This window comes from Poecilia mexicana, unplaced genomic scaffold (assembly GCF_051168715.1).
Source record: "Poecilia mexicana isolate PSO_F unplaced genomic scaffold, ASM5116871v1 scaffold_9, whole genome shotgun sequence".
Lineage (NCBI taxonomy): Eukaryota > Metazoa > Chordata > Actinopteri > Cyprinodontiformes > Poeciliidae > Poecilia > Poecilia mexicana.
Genome location: NW_028263378.1, coordinates 22,974,552 through 22,993,812, shown reverse-complemented (window position 1 = coordinate 22,993,812; position 19,261 = coordinate 22,974,552). Strand labels below are relative to the sequence as shown.

Sequence of the window (19,261 nt, the reverse complement as noted above, 5' to 3'; positions counted from 1 at the left end):
CAAAACGTAAGACTTAAAAAAAAAAAGAGAGAGACAGAGATGCACCCATATAATTTCTTTTATTTATTTTTTTTCTTCCCACAACAAAATGTCTACAAAAGCAATAAAATATAGAATTTAACAAAAATCACTTCAGACCTTCACATTGTATGTACATCTCAAAGGAGGACTCACTGAGGCCTCCGCAAAGCTCTGAACCTCTCCCCAGGCTGGCCCTCCAGCTCTGGGTGCGTGGGACTCCCTTTAATAACATACGCATGCATGCAAATGCATTCTCCTCCTCAAGTGAAAATGGAGGCTCAAACTGTGCGTTTTTCTTTTTTAATATAGTGGAGCCAGATGTTCAGAGTCCAGCAGAGTCCCCAACAAGTGGGAAAAACAAAAGCAGAAAATGTAAAAACGATTCATCAGTACACATTTTCCTTTGAATTCCCTCCTATTTTTTTTTTTTTATTATTATTATTGGTTTCTCGTGTAAACTCGCACAGTAAAGCATCTATGCCCCATACTGCCAATCCTTTATCTCCTCACTAACTATGGCACTTTGAAAACAAAAAAAGACTTTTTAAAGTTGGTATTTTTATATGTTTTTTTAAGTACTGTGTAAAAAGAGGTTCTGCTGCCCGGATACCTTTCAGCTTCCAGACACAGATTGCTACATTTTTTGTTTCATTTTGCTCTTGCTGGGACGCAAAAAAAAAAAAACATTCTAAAAAATAAATTAACAATTTTCAAAACTACTCCCAATTGCACAGACATTGTAATGCATCAAGAAAGTCTTACAAAGCATTGGTAGAGCAGAACATCGTCGCACTCTCTTCCGTGTCTCTAGCGCACGCACACAAGCTCACACACGTTTTCTTCATAAAAGGGAGGAGGAGGTCTGGAGTGGGTTTTTGACTGAGTGTATGAAATGTGGCTTTTAAATTGGCTGTGACAAAATGTCCGCAGCTCTCGGCGGCTGCTGTTGTGCGCTCAGTGATGTCATTCTGTGTTGATGGAGCAGTAAAAAGGCGCGTGATATGTTCAGCCCCTTTCTCCCCTCATGCTGAACAAGCTACTCCATAACATTCAGAATAGATAATCCCCCAGCCCCTCCCACGTTGACCCCCCTTCAGTCCCCCTACTGCAGGTGAAGGGTTTCCAAAAGGCCAGTTTAGAAAAGATCATTAACTCACTGATTTGTAGTAGTAATCTGCACATTCAGAGGGTGGGAAAAAACAACAACAAACATTTCATTTATGATGACAAATTTCAAATTGTTTCCATATAAATTAGACATTTTATTAAAAAAAAAAGAAGATAATTCAGCATGTGGAAAAACTTGCTTTGAACTGACTAATAAAGTGGTGTGAAATTTGCCCTAAACCCTTAACCCACCGTTTCAAACGACTCCCTCGCGTCAAGAGAGGAGGAAACACAAATAAGCCCCGAATATTTCATTGCAATGAAACGTCATGCAAATAGAACAGAACAACAATAGGCTAATAGTAATAGAAGAATAGTAGTCATAATAAGAACAATAATAATAGTAAATAGTAATAACATAAAAATAATTTTACAATGCAAACATGACAGTAGTAAATGCCTCCAGTTCTTATTGCTACAGTATCTTACTTACAGTGTTGGTTACCACTTGTTCTTGCCAACGCATCACCGTCCCTCCCACCCCGCCTGCAGGCTCCCCGTTCCACCCCTTTGATTCACAGTCTAACGAGGGAAAACAAAACAAAACGGAAAAAGAAAAACAAGACACGAAAACTTTAGAGTTGGAATTCACTGTCCCAGGATCGCTGTCCCACCAGTGGACTTCACCCACTGTGACAGTGACTTCACCAGCGAGCAGGAGATCACAGCTCAATGACAAGAGCATAGTGACATGTTCTATGTTTTTATTTTTTATTTTTATTTTTTTAACTTTTTTCTCCATCCGCACCCCCAGTCGTGGTGTAAAAATCGCTCATCGTGAACTTTGGCTCTCTACAAAACATGGACAGTGAATTCATCCTCTGCACACATACGCACAAACATACATATATAGACACAAGTCTATCAAAGCCTTGTCTGGGCGGATTTTTTTTCTTTTTTTTTTGAAAATCCTAAAAAGTTCTTCTTTTAAAGTTTTATTTATTTAATTCAGTAAATTTCCAAAAAATATTAAACCCTCTTTTAATGCAAAGTGAGGAAAAAGAGCTGCTCCCTGAGAGATGCTGCGTAGTGCATCGAGCGTTTACGAAGTGATTGTCTTTAAGAGCGACTGGCCTCTGATCTGTGGGCGGGGTTCAATGAAAGCCGCTGCGCTTTAAAAGAAAAACGACATTAATGGTGGAACGGACTGCTGACTGACCCGTGTTCCTCAGTTTTCCCCCCCTCCCCCCCGCAATATTGGAAACAAATGCACAGAAGGATTTCAATGCAATGATTCCCAGTGTCACTGATGCTGAACTGATGAATTACAAGTCTTAACTGTTGTCCCTGGTTATATCCGCTGGAGGATTTGGCCACTGTGCAAATAAAGAAAACAACATTTTCAAGCATGAGAAACCCATTTAGAGTGCTTCATAGCACTAGATCACAGCCCACTAATCATGGCATCAAAATATGAGGTACAAAGAAAAAAACATCTGAGCTAGATTGTCATTTTGTTTATTATATATTAAGGAGACGAGCATTAAATGTAGCAGTAAGTGTTTAGAGTTGTAGTTCCCAAAGCGTTTTATTTTTTATTTTTCAACCCACAAGTTAAAAACTGATGAGACCCAAACTAACAGTTGAAAGGGGAAGCATGTATGTCATAAATATGGTATAATTTTTTACTTTTAAATTTGATTTCTCATAACAATTCTCATGATAATTTCCCACCCCAACGTCGGGTAAACCCTCGCTGTAAAGGGGGAATCGTTTTGGTCAATGGCTAATATTGACTTTTCAGTTTGTTCCTTCACAAGGATAAAGGCTCACTCAAGCCCAGAGTGATTTTCACATCGTGCCCAAACACTAAATAATAATAATAAAAAAAGGTACAGTGTTTAAGTGCTAACAGTTATTGGAATGACTCAGTGGAGGAAAAAAAAATATGATTGTCTAACACAACTTTCTACAAAAGCGGCCAACGTTAAAGCTCAGCTACATCGTGGTGTTGAGATCACTGGCGGCATGATGAGATTTTGTCACACCGAAAACACAGCGGTGTTAGCAGGAGAACGCGTACCCAGATGATTCTGAGGCATAACTGGAGATCAAGAGCAAACGACATATTGCATCCTTAGTTATTAAAGTTGTCACCCTGTTCTTGGACAGCTGACAGAAGAGGGGTGCAAGACGAGGGAAAGGAGTGGAGTAAGACCAGACATGCTGTGTGAAAGTTATTGCTTTCTAGAGAAAAGGGTCCTACATATTCGCAGCCCACTGGGCTGGATTGTGCAAATTGGACGGTGAGGGCGAACAGCACCCATCTAGATTTCAGTGATCAAAAAGTGTTTTCAATTCAAGTTTGCATGGATTTTTCTTTTCTTCACATTTTTAAGGATCATCAGTACATGTATGACATGTCTTTGTCTTGTATCTATTCATATCTTCCAAAACCTACTGAGAAAGTCCTGACAGGCGTATTTAACAGCAGGCTAGGTTGGGAGACGGCGTGAGCTTCAATGTGAGGTCCTGTTTTCTGATTGGTTCATTCAGATTGATTGTTCCACAGCAATCTACCTAGCATTGGACATAATTATTGCAGCGTGAAATAAACGACTGATAGGACGGCAAATCTGCCAGATTCTTTTCCTTGCAAAATAGAAACATTTATGTATATATCTTCACCTTGAAAAGTAGTAGCCATTATTTTCTGTTTAAATCCTTCATATTCTCTCTTTACATTTCAATAGCTTTTGATCAGAAGGACAGCAACACCTTCTATACATATGAACAAAATCCAGACAAGGCTTCTGCATATCCACAAACCCAAAATTGGCCCCCAGTTTTTGCCCAGTTTTCTTTTACAAGTCTCAAACTTTACAAAATTCTGTACACAAGAATCTATCAAATAAAATAAAACACATAGACAAGGTATCGTCAGCCTCTCTGGACTGCTGTATATTTAAATTAGGACTAACTTATTTTAACAGAACAAGAAATAATACTGGAATCCGCTCTCAACTAGAAGGATATCTACAATAGCTTCTCTAAATCCACAGTTCCCTCCCCCATCCAGCTTCTCCAAATCTGCAATGTTTTCATTGGGGGAAAAAAAAGAAAAAAAATACTTTTTTTTTTCAAGATTAAATCAATTGAATTTACCCACCTTTTTAAAAAATAATAATAAAAATCGACAGCTTAAAATTGTTTCTGGTTGTCTTGAAAGTCTGTACATTTCTAGTCAGTTCAGTTCAGGAGACACGTGGAAGCCCCTCGGAGGTCGTGGCTCGGGGCGCGCTTCACTTGTATATACATTCTTCAGACTGTATCGGTGAACAGAATGGGATAAGTGCAGGACATTCCTAGTGTTGTTGGCGTTAACTCTTTTAAGTTTCTAGTAGATGAATCCTCACCCTCCAGCCTGAGACGAGCCTGGGGGGGGGGAGCTTAGAAATCTGTGGTTGCCAGAATGATGCGGTTGACGCTTCCGCCAGCGTCTCGTCAGATGAAGCTGACGTAATTTCTTGGTCCTCTTTCGACAGCTGTTCGTTGCATTCGGACCGCGGGCGGTCACTTAGGCATGGCCATGGCAGAGTTCGGGTCGGGGTTGAACAGTTCCTTGTAGAGAGGAGGGAAGAGGACGTTCACTGTTTCTGGGTGGAGTTGCTGGAATGCCTGAAGCTCCTCGGTGTGGAGTGTACACAGGGCGGACAGTGTGGGGATCCGGCTGATCAGCTGCCAAACGAGAAGAGATGATCAAGAGCAAGATACTTGCATTACTCCAACCACCTCTGACACCAGACAACCTGTTGTCAGAGTTCAGATTGTTATGTGAAATATGTTTGATAAATCCTTCAGCCCACCTTGGCTAGTGCATCTTCGTCCATGTGGTTCTTCTGCATAATGTGCTGCAGAGCAAAGTAGATCTTCTCCTGGAGTTTCTGGACTTTTCGAGGCTCCATCAGCCACGGCCGATCTGCGAACAAATGATTGACCGGTTCACTCAGTGGAAAAAGTATAGAGCAGATGAACACATACAGGGGTGGTGTACCGCTCTCCACAATGGCAGAACTGAATAAACTGAATTTCTGTAATTAAAACTGCGTTGCCCTAATAGGAGAGATGGGTAACACTTCTTCAGTTTAGTGGTTTTGAAACCGTGACTTTTGTAAAACCTCGGTTTACCTTGACAGTGGCCCGTGCCTACAGACGAACATCAACAGGGTAAAAAATCTTGTTTTGCCTCTTTTTAAATATGCTGGATAAACTATCGCCAAAGCCGTGGATGAACACTGACCTGTGGAAATTAGGACAGCCGCTGAGAAAAGCGCAATCTCCTCCTCCGTTAGCTGCAGTGAACACAAACTCTTGGCAAAGTCGAACACTGCGTTCACCAAGTCGTCACAACCTTCAGGACACGGAGGAGATCAGACGAGCGGAAGTATTATAACACTTATTCTGCTTTGTCAATTATTGAAGAAAAAAAAATGCATAAAAATAAATGTGCTACCTAGAGATTTAAACATCTGCATTCCTCCGTACTTCCCCTCAAAGAGCACAGTGTTGTTAAGAGGGTTGAAGGCTCTACACATTCGCACTAAGACCACCTCCAAACAACCTGGAAGAAAAATCCAGACAATGGAAAAACACAATGATCAAGAGAGATTGTTTTTCAGAAGTGCAAAGAGAAATTATCCCTTCTCAGCTAGATAAGCTCTGACCAGTGATCAGCCAGTCGGAAACAAAAAAAAATCCATCTTTTTCTAATGGAGTCAGTAAAAGGACAGAATATGTAGAAAGCTGTTTAAAAGGAAACTATTTTTCATGAGACATGCTGAAACATTTTGGGTTAATTCAGGCCGCGAGAGAGAAAGAGACTTTTAGGAGATAACAAGAAAGCTGAAGCTTTCAACCTCTTTGTTGTAGAGGATGCAGGATTTAGAAATGTTTCCACCATCGTAGAAATCACAGACTGAAGGTATAAGCATTTACATTCTCTATTTTCGTAACACTTGGATATGCAATCATCCGGCCTTTAAAGTAGTTGTAAAATAAATAATTTTCTCTCACAAACAGGGTGATGCTGCCTTTTTGTAATTCTGTGACTTACATTACATATTAGATATCCATTGGAGTTTATATGTAATTATATGTGATTCATAAGTAAACCTCTAAGGGCCAAAAACAAATAATTGCACCTAAATCTGGGTTACATTTAGACTTAATGTGGACTCATTTCTAAATGAGGTTCAGAAACTGACTTGATTTCAACATTGAGCTCCATCTGTGCAAATCGGAAACAAAATTCTCATGAGCAAACTATTTTTTTTAATGAGCAGAAACTCAGCTAACGTAGCAACACCTGGTCCTTACAGCTCACCTGACTTGAGGAGGAGGATCTGGTCGTTCTGGCACAGCTCCATGAACCCTGAGATGCGCTTGGCGAACTCGACCACATACTGGATGGCATGAGTGATCTGGATGGCACACTGCTGCCACAGCACGTCCCGTGGCTGCAAGCACCCAAATCCAGTTTAGGTACGTGAGCTTTATGCTGACATACTTACATTCATATCAACGAGTGATTGAAAGCCACATTTTGTTTCAGCAAATTTTATTCTACTCCATTATGATTTTTTGGAAGAGAACAGCAAAAAAAAAAAAAAAAAAAAAGGCAACATGTCCTGAAAGCTCACCTTGCTCTGGTACATCTTGACCTCTTCATAGGAATGTGTCTGCCAGGCTAGCTGCTGTAGCTCCTCTGTTGTGTACTGACATGTTTCCAGGTGCGACTTGATGATATTCTGAGCGATCCGGTCTGGAAGAGAGCATTAGCCATTTAATCTTTTGCATACACCACATTTTTTTTTATTTACAGTTGAATTGTTGTAGGAACCTGCGTTTCTTTACATGCAGCACTGCAGCTGGAGTTTAAAGGAAGAGGCTCAAGTATTCCTTGCGCATAATTCCACAGCTTTTTGATTTGGGTGTGAAGTGCTTAATTTTGACTAAGTATGTGCTGTCGGCCAGAGGTATCCACACAGTAATATGACACATTGTCAGCTAGCCACATAAGCCAGCCCGATCTCCTGTTGTGCTTTCAGATTATAACACTGACTCACACTTTCTTCCAGACTTACTTTGAGGGTAATGATTAATTTCCTATGAGGAAAATTATAGCAGTTTTATTTATTTAATTTTTTTTTTTTTGAGGATTAAACCATTCCTACTGTAACTACATCTCCCATAGAGCACATTTTTCATTCCTTACCAAGCTCTCCCATGCTGACGTTATGCGGTCCAAACTGGCTGTCCTGGTAGCCCCCGTAGCTGAACAGGTTTGGCACGGGCGTCAGGTCGTAAACGGGCTCCTGCTTAATGTGCTTCAAGCCTGACATGTCCAAACCGGACTGGTCTGGAGACGGCTGTGTGGAGTCCATGCCGTAGTAGCCGCCGGGGACTCCTCCGCCGTTGACGTGGCCACCTTTGGGCAGCTCTATGACGTGACCGTTGGCATAGGTGCCCCCGATTTCATGGTTGAGGGTGGACAGTCCATTGGTTAGGCTGGAGGAATAAACACGAGCCAGAGCTTCAGCTTCTCCGGTTTGCTGCTGCCGCTGCTCCTGCAGCCGGGCCTGGTGCTTCTGGACTTCTGCGTACAGGCTGTCTCGTTGCTTCTTGGACATGCGACCAAACTTTACCGCTGTAGGGGCAGAAAGTAGAAGCTAAGGTGGTAAAAATGCTACTGAAACGGGCTCAATAAAGCTTTGTAAGGAAATTAGGGCTGAGGCGATTAATCGTGATGAATCGATCATTAAAATTAAAGTCAACCAATTTAGTAATTGACTAATCGTTTACTGACAGACTCAAAAAAAGCAATTTTGCTGAAAAAACATAGTCAGAGCAATAATTAAGCCAAAACTGCACAATATACCATAGATTTTGTATTTAATATTATAACACCTTTGTCTGTAAATATATTTTGTCAAAAACTCTCAAATTGCCTAGTTTTACCTTCACCTGGTTCAATTTCACTAAAGGAATGCATTTTAAGCACTAAAGTCTTTATTTTCTTATTTAGAAAAGGAATTAAATTAGGTGTTTATTTGCATCTTTTAATGTATTCCTAACATTGTGTAAAAGGACTTAAGTGGTCAAACGAAAAGTCTGTAGAATTTTTCTTTGTTTGATTAATCTTCAAAACAATCAACAGAATAATCTACGACTCAAATAATGCGCACTTGCAGCCCTAAAAGAAACGCCGTCAAATATAATAATGGAGACGAACGGGGTCTCACCATCTCTGGACATTCCTAGGGCGAGACATTTCTGGAGACGGCAGTGTTGGCAGCGGTTGCGGTTGGTTCTGTCGATGAGGCAGTTCCTCTGGCGGGGGCAGGAGTAGGAGGCATTATTCTGCTGACTCCGTCTGAAGAAACCCTGATTACAAGTTAACAAGAACAACAGGAAATCAACACTGCGATACCTGTAGAGCACACGCGCCGTATAATTTAGTACGCAACTCCTTTCCCCTCCTCGGATATTAGATCTTACCTTGCAGCCTTCACACGTAATGACTCCATAGTGGATACCCGACGATTTGTCTCCGCAGATTTTGCATGGTATAACTTCGATTTGGGCTGTGGAGGGGGGAAAAAACATAGCGAGAAGACAGAAAAGATTTGGATTAAAAATTTCGTCCAGGACTCGATGCAGACTTTTGCTCGCCCTGAACTCCACCTTGCTCAGTCAGCGGTCCAGCAGCCCTGTTGGGGGTCTCATTTAAAGTTGCCACCAGTAACTGATTGAGCTCACAACATGTCCCTGGATGCTATTTGTGTGTGGCTTCAAAATTCACAAGGGCACAGTGACATATGGGCATTTATGTCTTTGCAGGAGTTTTCTGCTAACTGGGGCACTTATGGCTGCATAAGTGCACACTAAACGTGCACACACAAACATCCACGCACAACAGTACATGACTCGACTGTGTGTGGATTCTTTGTGTTTGGACTGAAGTGCAGAGAGACCCCCGCAGGTTAAAAGGCTTGTCCCATAATGAGAAAACCGGTTACATCGCTGAAGTGCCACACTTTCTCTTCATGTTCATCTTTTCTGTTCTCTCTCACAACTCCTATTCTGCAGATGCACTCGTCAAACTACGTCATCTTACTCACTGTGAAGAGGCAGCTCCATGTGCACTCCCAAGCAAAAAGGCACAGAATGGAGACACAGAAACTACTTGGTCTCAGAGAAACACCTGTTGTTTCTGTCTCCGAGCGCGGCCAGCCATATTATGCGAATGGAGCGCAACGCCGCTCCCCATGAAATGATGTCTGTACGTGGATGTGGAGGTAGGCAGGTATGCTGCTGAGGCGGCACAGTCTCTATAAAGAGATTAGACGGCCTAACTAATCCTAAATTGTTTCCTTATGAGCTGGTTCCCTCCTCTGCTGAGTGCTGCCTTACCCTCAGCTGAAACAGCCGTTCACGTGTTAATCTCCTTGCACAGTCCTACCTGTGGGAAAGTCCTGCACGAATTTGGGAAATTCCTGAGAGGTTCACAAGCAGATGTGGTGAATCCATGCATCCTTCCTGCGAGTGGTTTTCACTATTACCTCATTGATGCACACACAATACCTTCTATTGCATTGCTTGTGTGTTTTTATATGCATGTTTAATATGTCCAAAGGTGCATTTTCATACATATGTCAGTTATAAACATGCTATGCATATATAAGTATAGTTGTATTTCTATACAAAGAGAGTACAGGTGTGTATGTGTGAGAGTCTGGTAGAATGAGTCTGCAGTATGCATAATTGGATAATGACTTATGAGGATCAATGGTGTCATTTCTGTCTGTCTAGCAACTGAGCAGGTACAGCCGATCGCTGCTATCTATAAACTCTAATGACAGAGATGTACGTCCAACAACGAACAAAATGATAAGCAAGAGCAGGTTCACAGTTTTCTGCTTTTCAGTTCATTGTGATGGTGGATTATTAGAAAATTAGATTCAAATCATACATTTTTTTTTAGAACATTTAAAACCAAGTCCAGTCTTGGGTTTTGTACTGACAAAACCCGTCAGTAATTCGTCTTACTGACAGCTTATTTGCAGTAAGACAGTTTTACATTTACCTCTATATATACTTCTAGATTTCTATATTTGCTAAAATAGGAACCAAGTGATTGGGTAAAATTACTTGCTAGTCAGTTTAACAGGTTATTTTCATTTTCCTGTCATTCACTTTCTCTCTCGTCTCCTTCTGGTCATTAAAAGGCATAAAATGTTACAATCAAAATGATTCAACCTCCTGGCAGATTTAGGTTTTTAATTATTTTCTTTCTGCAAAGAAGTTTGTTTCTAATTCGAAATGAGAAAAATGTCTTCTTTTTTTAATGTCATTTTAATAAAAGATTTAATGTTGAAAATATTTTTTACCAGTGGAAAAACTCTTTTTTTTGGCATTACAGTAATAAAATAATACATAATTGGCGAGCAGCTTTTTACTGGTTTCCACTGGTGATGAGGTGATTTATCTTTGGGGTTGGAGGGCCTCTTTGTCATCACCCTAATCTTTAGATCCAACTAGAAATTCTCTCTCAAATTCAAGTCAGAGTTCAGACCAGGCCAAAATAAACCGATAACATTATGTTCAGTCAGAAGAAACATGTTGATAAAACTAAAAGATTACTTTAAACCCAAATCTATGAATAACTTTGGGTTAACTGTATCTAATTGGCCTCATCACATGTTCATTGCATATTCAATATCAAAATATTATTTGTTAAATAAAGGTCTTTAGTACTTAAAGTAAAAAAAAAGAAGACCTCATATTCTTGAGTTTTGGTGCAGACCATGATATGACCCATTTCTACCAGTTCTCGGCCATCCGGCTGCAAACTGGGTCACAGTGGAGTGCTGGACTTGGACAGCACACAGAGTCCAAACAGAGCTGTCAATGAACGTGGGTTCGTGACGCACTATTAATAGGCCGCAAAACAGGTCAGTTCCACCCGAGAAACGGATGATGTCAACAGACCAAACGTGAGCAGCAGTCAGGAGACGGAGCAGTAACGAAGTGAGCATGGGCAAAAGATCGCCCGTTTCTGTGGCAACCGTTTTACAAAGTGCCACGGTTTCAAGGTTTTAATACAAAACTTTGAAACAAAATGCACCAACATGACCTGTTGGCGTTTTTTTTAGAGCAGAAAATCAAGAACTATTTCTTGTACTGCAAATATATTTACATTAAGTGTACAATATACACTTCCAATAATGGTATCTTTACCATTTTTTAAAATAATTTTGATACATAGACTAAAGCTAAAATGTATAATTAATAATGTTTCCAAACACTCTAATTAATTGATAAACAAGAAGCTGAACTGCAGTTATGTCCGTTAGTGTGATATAAAGGAAAATGGTTGTGGATTGTAAACTGGATTTTCAAAACGTTGCTATACGTCGATCCCATGGTCCGTGGCTATAATAAAGTAAGTTGGTTTATATTTGTTTTATCAATCTTCACCACTTATCTTACTCTGTATCGATTCTCTTAGTTTTGGTTATTTGGCTCAAACTTGTTGGTTATCTTGTGCCTCTGCAGCAAAGTGAAGGTCTTTGGGTTCAAGCAGTTTTTGTTTACTTCACACTCACAGCTGTGTGATGTGCATGCAGTTTTATGCACAGTTAATGATGGCTGTCGAAACAAGCTCTTTGCATTTACATCCCATCTTCACCATGTTTCGGGAGATTATTCTCTTTTTTTGTACCACATAATGAGGCCCAAAAGAGGTTGGGCGTGTGGGCTTGTGCATTGTTTAAGTGCGCGTTTCGGAGACATTTTTTAGCATTTAACTTCTAAAAATGACGCCAGGAATAGTAATGAATGGGTCTGCGTGTGTGTGTGTTTGACAAACTGTATTTGCTTGCTTGTGTGGGAGTGTAGCATTGTGGAGCGTGTGTGTGTGCGTGTACGTGTGTGTGCGCAACGCTTATAGCCAGTGGCAACTGTCAGGTGGGATACATAGAGACAGTCATGACAGCATCGCTGTTGCCAGGGTGACCGCCCACTCGCCGTACTCGTCTGGATGTCGAAGCAATGATGTGCTAAACCGTCACACTCTTAGAGGAAGTGATGTCATCCGCATGTGAAGCCAACACAACATGTCATCAGTGATCGTCTGTCGGCCCTATCCGAGCAGCTGAGGCTTTGCAAATGCTTCATGAAAATACTCCCACTTCTGCATCGACGCAGTTTGAACTTCAGCGGGGTTTTTATACATCTGACAGAATCGAGACGCGCCATTTGTTATGCGTAAAGGGAAGTCACCGACGATGCTTTGTTATGTGAGACATGATTCTACATTACAGAGGCAAACCCGGAGCTTCAAGGCCGCAGCAGAAAACTGAACTGAAAGAAGAATAATTCAGAGATTCCACGAGCCGTCCTTGACAGGCATCCCCTTTGCAAGGAAAGCACGAGCGGGAAAAGCTCCACTCCACTCTGCTTTCCCTCAGGCTGCATGTCTTTTATCAGGGGTGGGAGGGGACTTCTTTCTGACCTAAGCCGACCCAGTCAGAGTAGAGTGACTGACGGCATCCGCAGCCAGCGGGACAGTGAGTGTTATCCTGAGGTTATTATGTAAGAGCAGGACTGCAGTGCTGGCGATATCTTAGCTAAGAGGAGGATCAGGCGCGCCACACAATCTCTTGAGAGAGAACCTACTAGAGGTGAATTTTCCAAAGAAGACAAAGATAGTAGTGCTAGAGTTGCCCATAAGCACATTTGCATACGCATGTGTGTGTGTGTGTGTGTGTGTGCATGTGTGTGTGTGTAGCAGACTGTGGCCATGAGAGCTGCATTGAGCTGGCACGTATGTTGTGATAATTGATTTTTAATGAAGTAAGGATCTCCTGTGTATTTCCAAGGCTGGCCCTTTCTCTAAATAGAGTCCTAATTATCTACATCACGCCACACCAAACGGCAGCTGCCTCGCACTAGCGTCTTTGCAATTCTTCACTCCAAAGCGTGCAAATGTTCACGTGCGCTGCTGCGTCGCACAACTCCTGGGAGATTTGAAAGGACGGCGTCCCTTTCTGTTCGGACAGTGCAACGGCAGAGAGAGGCCACTAGATGCTGCTGTACATGTTTTTCTTGTGCTGTCGGTGTTGCCAAAGGGCCAGACTGGACATGCATGTTTCATTCACAGCGCCTGCAGGAAGCTACAGCAGAGCCATACCCAAAGCAAAACACAGAGTCATGCAGCAATAAGACCAGGGAGTGCAGTAGAGTTTCTTTCTTTTTTTTTTCTTTTTTTTTTGCGTTTTTAGTGTTGCAGTTTATAGAACAGTTGAAATCACTTTCTGCCTTAACTTCTGCCAGCCTCTTCAGAAATACAAACACAACTCCTGCTGTAGTCTCGAGGGCTGATTTGATAAGGTGAATGTGGGTGGTAGCTCTTCATTAAAAAATGTGTATAGCTGCTTCCCAGCTAACTAGATATCTTTGGGGAAAATGAAGGAGATCGGCGTTTTACCCCCCACCACCTCCTTGTTAAATCCGAACAGCTGCGGCACTGATCTTGGATGCCTATATGCCGTTGAATTATGCGATCATCCCCTTCGCTTGAGTCTGTTTGACTTCTTCACTGGTGTCTGAGTTTTCCGCCTCGCTATAAGTGGCTGTGTGACTGGGAAATCATTTCAGTTTCTCTGTTTTGTGATCTATTTCCATCTCTCAGGGAAAACCTTGTTTCAGTCTTATCTCACTGAGCTTAGAGAGAGAAACAAGCTCTTTCTCTCCCCCTCTGTCTCGCAGCCGATGATGAAAAACATGGGGAAAAGTTCTGGTGGCGCGATTGCCGAGTGGGTTAATGCACACTGCTGGGAATAGCTTACAGCAGTGCTTGCTTGGGTTATCTCCCCTGTGTCTCCTGTCATGTTTCCACATCATACTGTCCTATTAAAATCAATGAAGAGCTGCATTTGGTCTGCTGTGTGCTGTTTTACTCTTATTTCCCTTGGCCGCCTGTCTGAAACATCGAGAACTTTGCGAGGAGAGTGGCGGACTCTCAGCTTACCTTAAAGAAATGTATGTTTTCATTCTGCACATCCACTTCTGTCCACAGAAATTACACCCTGTTTCCACTGATTGTTCTAATCCCTGATTTGACCAGTCAGCTTAAATGAAACCTCAGATTACCCCAGATCAAATCAAAACCTGCAATCCTCTACAGTGGATGATGAGGAGAATTGTAAAAATACAGATAACATAGGAATTGAGTATTTCGGTTGTTTTATGCCAAATCTACCGAGGTACAAAATGGGAAGAAAATGACCAGCATCTTGTTAAGGCAATTGAAAACTGTGGTTTATTTAGCGTGCTTGACCAGATGTTGGTCATGCAGCCACTTTACAATTTTGTAATTTTGGTCTTTCAAACCACTTGATGTTTTTGGCTGAAAATGTTGGATGCGAAATGACCAAAGCCGCATAATATCACATTTTCGTACAGTGAATAACAAACACACTGTGAAAAAATACTTTAAACCATTGGTAAGAAATGATGGTCAGAGTAAAATATTCTGTGGGAGGTGGTTTCTTATACATAATGACAAAAACGACAAAAGTAGTAAATGGAAAAGGGAAAAACATATTCAGCACCCGTTTTACTCAGAGAATTAGGATTTCTTTTGATGGTTTGCAAACAAGAGAAAAACTTTTTTTTCAGCTTTAATGCAAATATCTAAATGGTTAACTAAAAACCCAGCTGGTGGTTGGATATAGTTGTTTTCTGACACTTTTTTAAATCAGTGATCGGAGATGAGTTTAAGATTAGGTGGTAGTCATTCAGCTTCTTTGCCAATTTATATTGTAATTTTACAGCAGTTTACATGTATTGGCTTAATTCACATCTGACAGGGGGACATTTCATACCCTCTGACAATCAACAATTTTCTATCAATTAATTTTTTATAAGTCACTCATTGTAAGAATAAGCTTTATGACAAAACAATCCCAATAAATCATAATCTCTACCGGCTGATTGTTGCTGAAAGGTTTTTTTAATTTGATTTGGGGTCAAAAACTGTCTTATTTCACAAGTCATCTGGTTCTAAAAGTAGATCTGGAGCAAAATAACTGGTATTTATTCCAAAAAGTTATTGTACTAATAAAAACTGATGCAACAGTTCGAGCTCGTGTAAAGAAGGAAAAGATTAAACAGGAACATTTAAGTACAAACTGGCAACAGGGACAGCTGAGTTGTTTAGACCATGACCTGCACTGATTAGTAACAAAGTGCTGACATACTGATCTAAACTTCCCTATTATTTGTCTACATGTTTACACATTCCTGCCCTGTAGAGTCTGCTGTGCAGTGTATTATAGTAATAATCATAATTCCATCCAATCTCCCCTCCCCCATTGCAACCAAGTCGGTGTACATCTTTTAATGTAGACACACTGTTGCTATATGGACACACACACGCGCACACACATGTTTGCATAGCTATCTTTGTGGGGACTTTCTATTGACTTCCATTCATTTCTACAGCCTAAACCTTATCTTTACCCTTTTCCTAACCCTATCCATCACATACCTAACCCTAACCAAAACTCAATTCATACCTTAGCCCTAAATCTGACCCCTGACCCAAAAACAGGGTTTCCTCTTGTGGGGACCAGGCTCCGGTCCCCACAAGGAGCAATTGGTCCCCACAACGTAGTATGTGTCAGGAAAATCGTCCCCACAAGGTATTACAAACGCACGCACACGCACACACGCACACACACCAACCCAAACCATCACCTTAACCCTCTCTCTTCCCCTCACACAGAAACACACCAGATTCACTCTCACCTTCCCACCCCCAACACTCACACCTATGCTGTATGTCAGAGGGCATGAGCTTGTCCAGCTTGCCGTGCAGCCCCAAAGCACTCTGGGTAATTGCTCAGATAGCAGGTCCGGGATCAGCTGCAGTTTGCACAGAGAATATTGTGCCACAGTGTGATTGGACGCCATAGAGAGGGAACAGAAGGGGGCCACTGGCTGTGATCCAGAGCATCGATTCACACACACGCACACGCAGACACACACACTCACACAGACACGTTCAGGCAGACTGAGGCGCACATTCAGACATGCTCAAATGCATTCATCACTCCAAACAACTTTCAAACAACAAAAAAGAAAGCAGCAGACTTTACAGTATGTTTCTCAAACTTGCCCTCCCCCATCTAACTTCTTACACACACACACACACACACACACACACACACACACACACACACACACACACACACGCACACATCGTCTACATCCCAGTGCAGCATGTGTCCTTGCACAGATAAGAGAAGACAGAGGCGTGGGAAAAAATCCACAGGGTTAACTCAACCCCTGCTTTGACACACACACTCCTGCACGCATGCATGTATACACACAGTCTGCCCATCTGCCGCCTCAGATTTGTCTCTCAAGGCCACTGTACACACACATGCACGCACACACACACACGCAGTCTCACGGTCCAATCCCCTAGGTGACCTGTAGGACCCTGATGGCCCCTGACCTTTCCTTAAGGACCAAGTGAGTTCAACAGAGTGGAAGGAGCAACTGCAAGTGTGGGAGGCCTGCATCTGGTCGTCACCGTGCCGAAGTCGGCTGCAGAATCGGACACGATCTCGAAACGCGCGCAGATGGCTGCAAAGCTTCCCTGCCTCCTGTGTTGCACACAGTAGCTTTTCATTTACCTTCACGTTAACAGCCGTGTGTGCATACAGAGCCGCTGAAACACTGTTCATGCTTTGGATGGCTGAATTCATTCAGCGCTTAACAGAATACAGAAAAAAAAAAAGAACCCCACACTGATTGAGAAAGTGTCAAAAATAATCTGTTGGCGATGGATGTCCTCCCTCAGCCTCGCACCCCTCTTACTATGGTGTCCCTGTTGAGCCTAATTGCAGATGACAGTGTGAGTGTGTGGGTCTTTGAGGGGGAAGGGAGAGGAAAAGTGGTTGTTGCAGAGTACAGAGGAAAAATAGAAACACAAGAAGAGGGGTGACAAAAACTCAGGTCTTACGTAAGAATGGGGAAAATTTTCCCTTTTTTTTTTCTTTGTAGAGTCGGCGATCACTCAAACAAAACCAGGAGACGGGAACATTGGCATAAATCAGACTGAATGGACTCTAAAGCATTAATAAAGAGAGCTGCACACAGTGGGAACGGCTAACAAAGTAAAATGAAAACTGGCCACTTTCTTTCCAAAACTGACTGCATGATGTGTCCGTGCATTCATGTTCCTGAAAGGCTTTTATGTAGGGTGCAGAGAGGCAAAACTTGCCAGAAGAAATAAAAGTTCAGCACTTAGTCATGGTTTTTAGTCGTTAAACTGAATCATCCTATCGAGCTTTCACACATTCAGCCATTTAACACCTACATTTCTCTTATTTTAAAAGGAAAACATGTTTCCTCAAGCTACCTATTATTATTCTTTTGTCTACGTTGTGCCAAGTTGTGCTTCTTTTAAGTTCTGTGTGCAGAGTTACGTTCCTGCAACTTATGTCCCAAAGCCTAGTTCTCGCCTTGAGCAGAATTTTTGTTTCGGTTTAGGGTATTTTATTATTATTTTTTAATGATTATAACGCTGAGTTATCTGCAGGTAAGGATTTTTTAAAAATGATTCACTGACTGAGTTTTTCTAGTCAATACCGATTAGTGATCTTTTTTTCCACCTGCAAAGGCAGATTTTGTTCTTCACAGTATTGCAACACACAAAGCAAATCAATATATATGGTCTGGGTTCCTGGAAATATGTGGTAGTTTTGAATATTGAAGAAAAAAAAAGTTAAAAGGTTTATACATTGAATCATATCATAATGACCTTTATTTAAAATTTATTAATAAGCTAAATAAATCTGCATAAAAATGCATGCAGTTAGGTTGCACTGGGAAAAGGATGGACGCTCTTGGTATTGATGCATGTAATAAATAGAGAATAAAAAAATCTGTTTTTTCAGCATTTCAATTGGTTGAGCCAATCGATTGGTGCTTCTCCTAGAAGCATTTCATAACACCTTTTGAGCACAGAGAAAGCACAAAAAAATCTCTTGATTAAATAGAGATCTGGTTGAGTTCTCAATTAGCTTTGTGTTTGTTTTTAATTGACTTTAATGCATGTGTGTTTTATAGCGGCTGTTAAAGCGAGTGGGTGTGTGAGCGCACACATGTGCGTGTGTGTGCGTGCGCGCCCTCTCCCAGGGATGGCCGCTAATAGCTCGCCTCGGGCAACAATTTAACTCAGCCTAACAAGGTTCTCCCCAAAGTGGCCCCCAGGGGCCTCTCTCACTGAGGCAAATTGATCACAAAGATTATCAAACGGCTCGGCTCGGCTCAGTCTGACTCGACCCGGCCCGTTCCTCTCTTCACCTGCTCTCCTGGCCTCCGGTGGGAGGATTTAACAGAACGTCTTCTGAACGTTGAATCTGAGAGAGCAGCGAAGGCAGCAGCGGTCTGCGCTTCCTAATTGCATCCTCTTTGTGAATGACGGCAGACCTAATGTCAACAGTCTCTCTCTCTCTCACACACTCACACACACACACGCGCACAAGATTGAAGAGCCGTGGCCCGGGAAGGGGAGAGAAAGGCAGGAAGACCAAATAAGAGTCCCCTCAATGAGATTAGCAGCACTAAAACAGTTTAATCTTTGTCATTAAGAAAAGATGCCAACAGTAGGCTAAATCATATTATAGGCTTATTGCAGGATAGACGAGCAGTGCTATTCACCTGCTACCGTGGAACACCTTCACAGAGGATTTGTTGTGGCCACTTTGGAGATAATTTGTGCACAGAGTCAAACTTCATGTCATTTTAAACCTTCAGAGTCACTGTGAAGATTTTCATTGGTGCAAAAAATGGATAATATTACTGTTTATGTGCTCCATTTTTTGTGGAAATATACCTATTGAAGAATGATAAGAACTGAACAATGCAGAAGCATTTTTAGCTTTTTGCACTCAATTAGGTAGAAGTACAAAGGCTGGAGTGTTTTACACACACACACAAGCACACACACACAGTCTCTCACTCAGTATATAGACTAATCAGCTTTCAGGGTTAG

General features: G+C 41.7%; 1 protein-coding gene across 1 annotated transcript in view; it reads right to left on the bottom strand.

Moving 5' to 3' along the window:
* Positions 1–40: 40 nt before the first annotated feature.
* rorb (RAR-related orphan receptor B) overlaps positions 41–19,261 on the bottom strand; it is a 32,205-nt gene continuing 12,984 nt past the window's right edge. The window contains exons 2-10 of the mRNA XM_014970683.2: positions 8,686–8,771; positions 8,430–8,571; positions 7,403–7,834; positions 6,828–6,949; positions 6,512–6,644; positions 5,642–5,749; positions 5,429–5,539; positions 4,995–5,107; positions 41–4,866 (exon numbers count right to left, since the gene is read on the bottom strand). Coding sequence (XP_014826169.1) covers positions 4,702–4,866; positions 4,995–5,107; positions 5,429–5,539; positions 5,642–5,749; positions 6,512–6,644; positions 6,828–6,949; positions 7,403–7,834; positions 8,430–8,571; positions 8,686–8,771 — 1,412 coding nt within the window. The 3' untranslated portion in view covers positions 41–4,701. The remainder of the gene's footprint in view (positions 4,867–4,994; positions 5,108–5,428; positions 5,540–5,641; positions 5,750–6,511; positions 6,645–6,827; positions 6,950–7,402; positions 7,835–8,429; positions 8,572–8,685; positions 8,772–19,261) is intronic.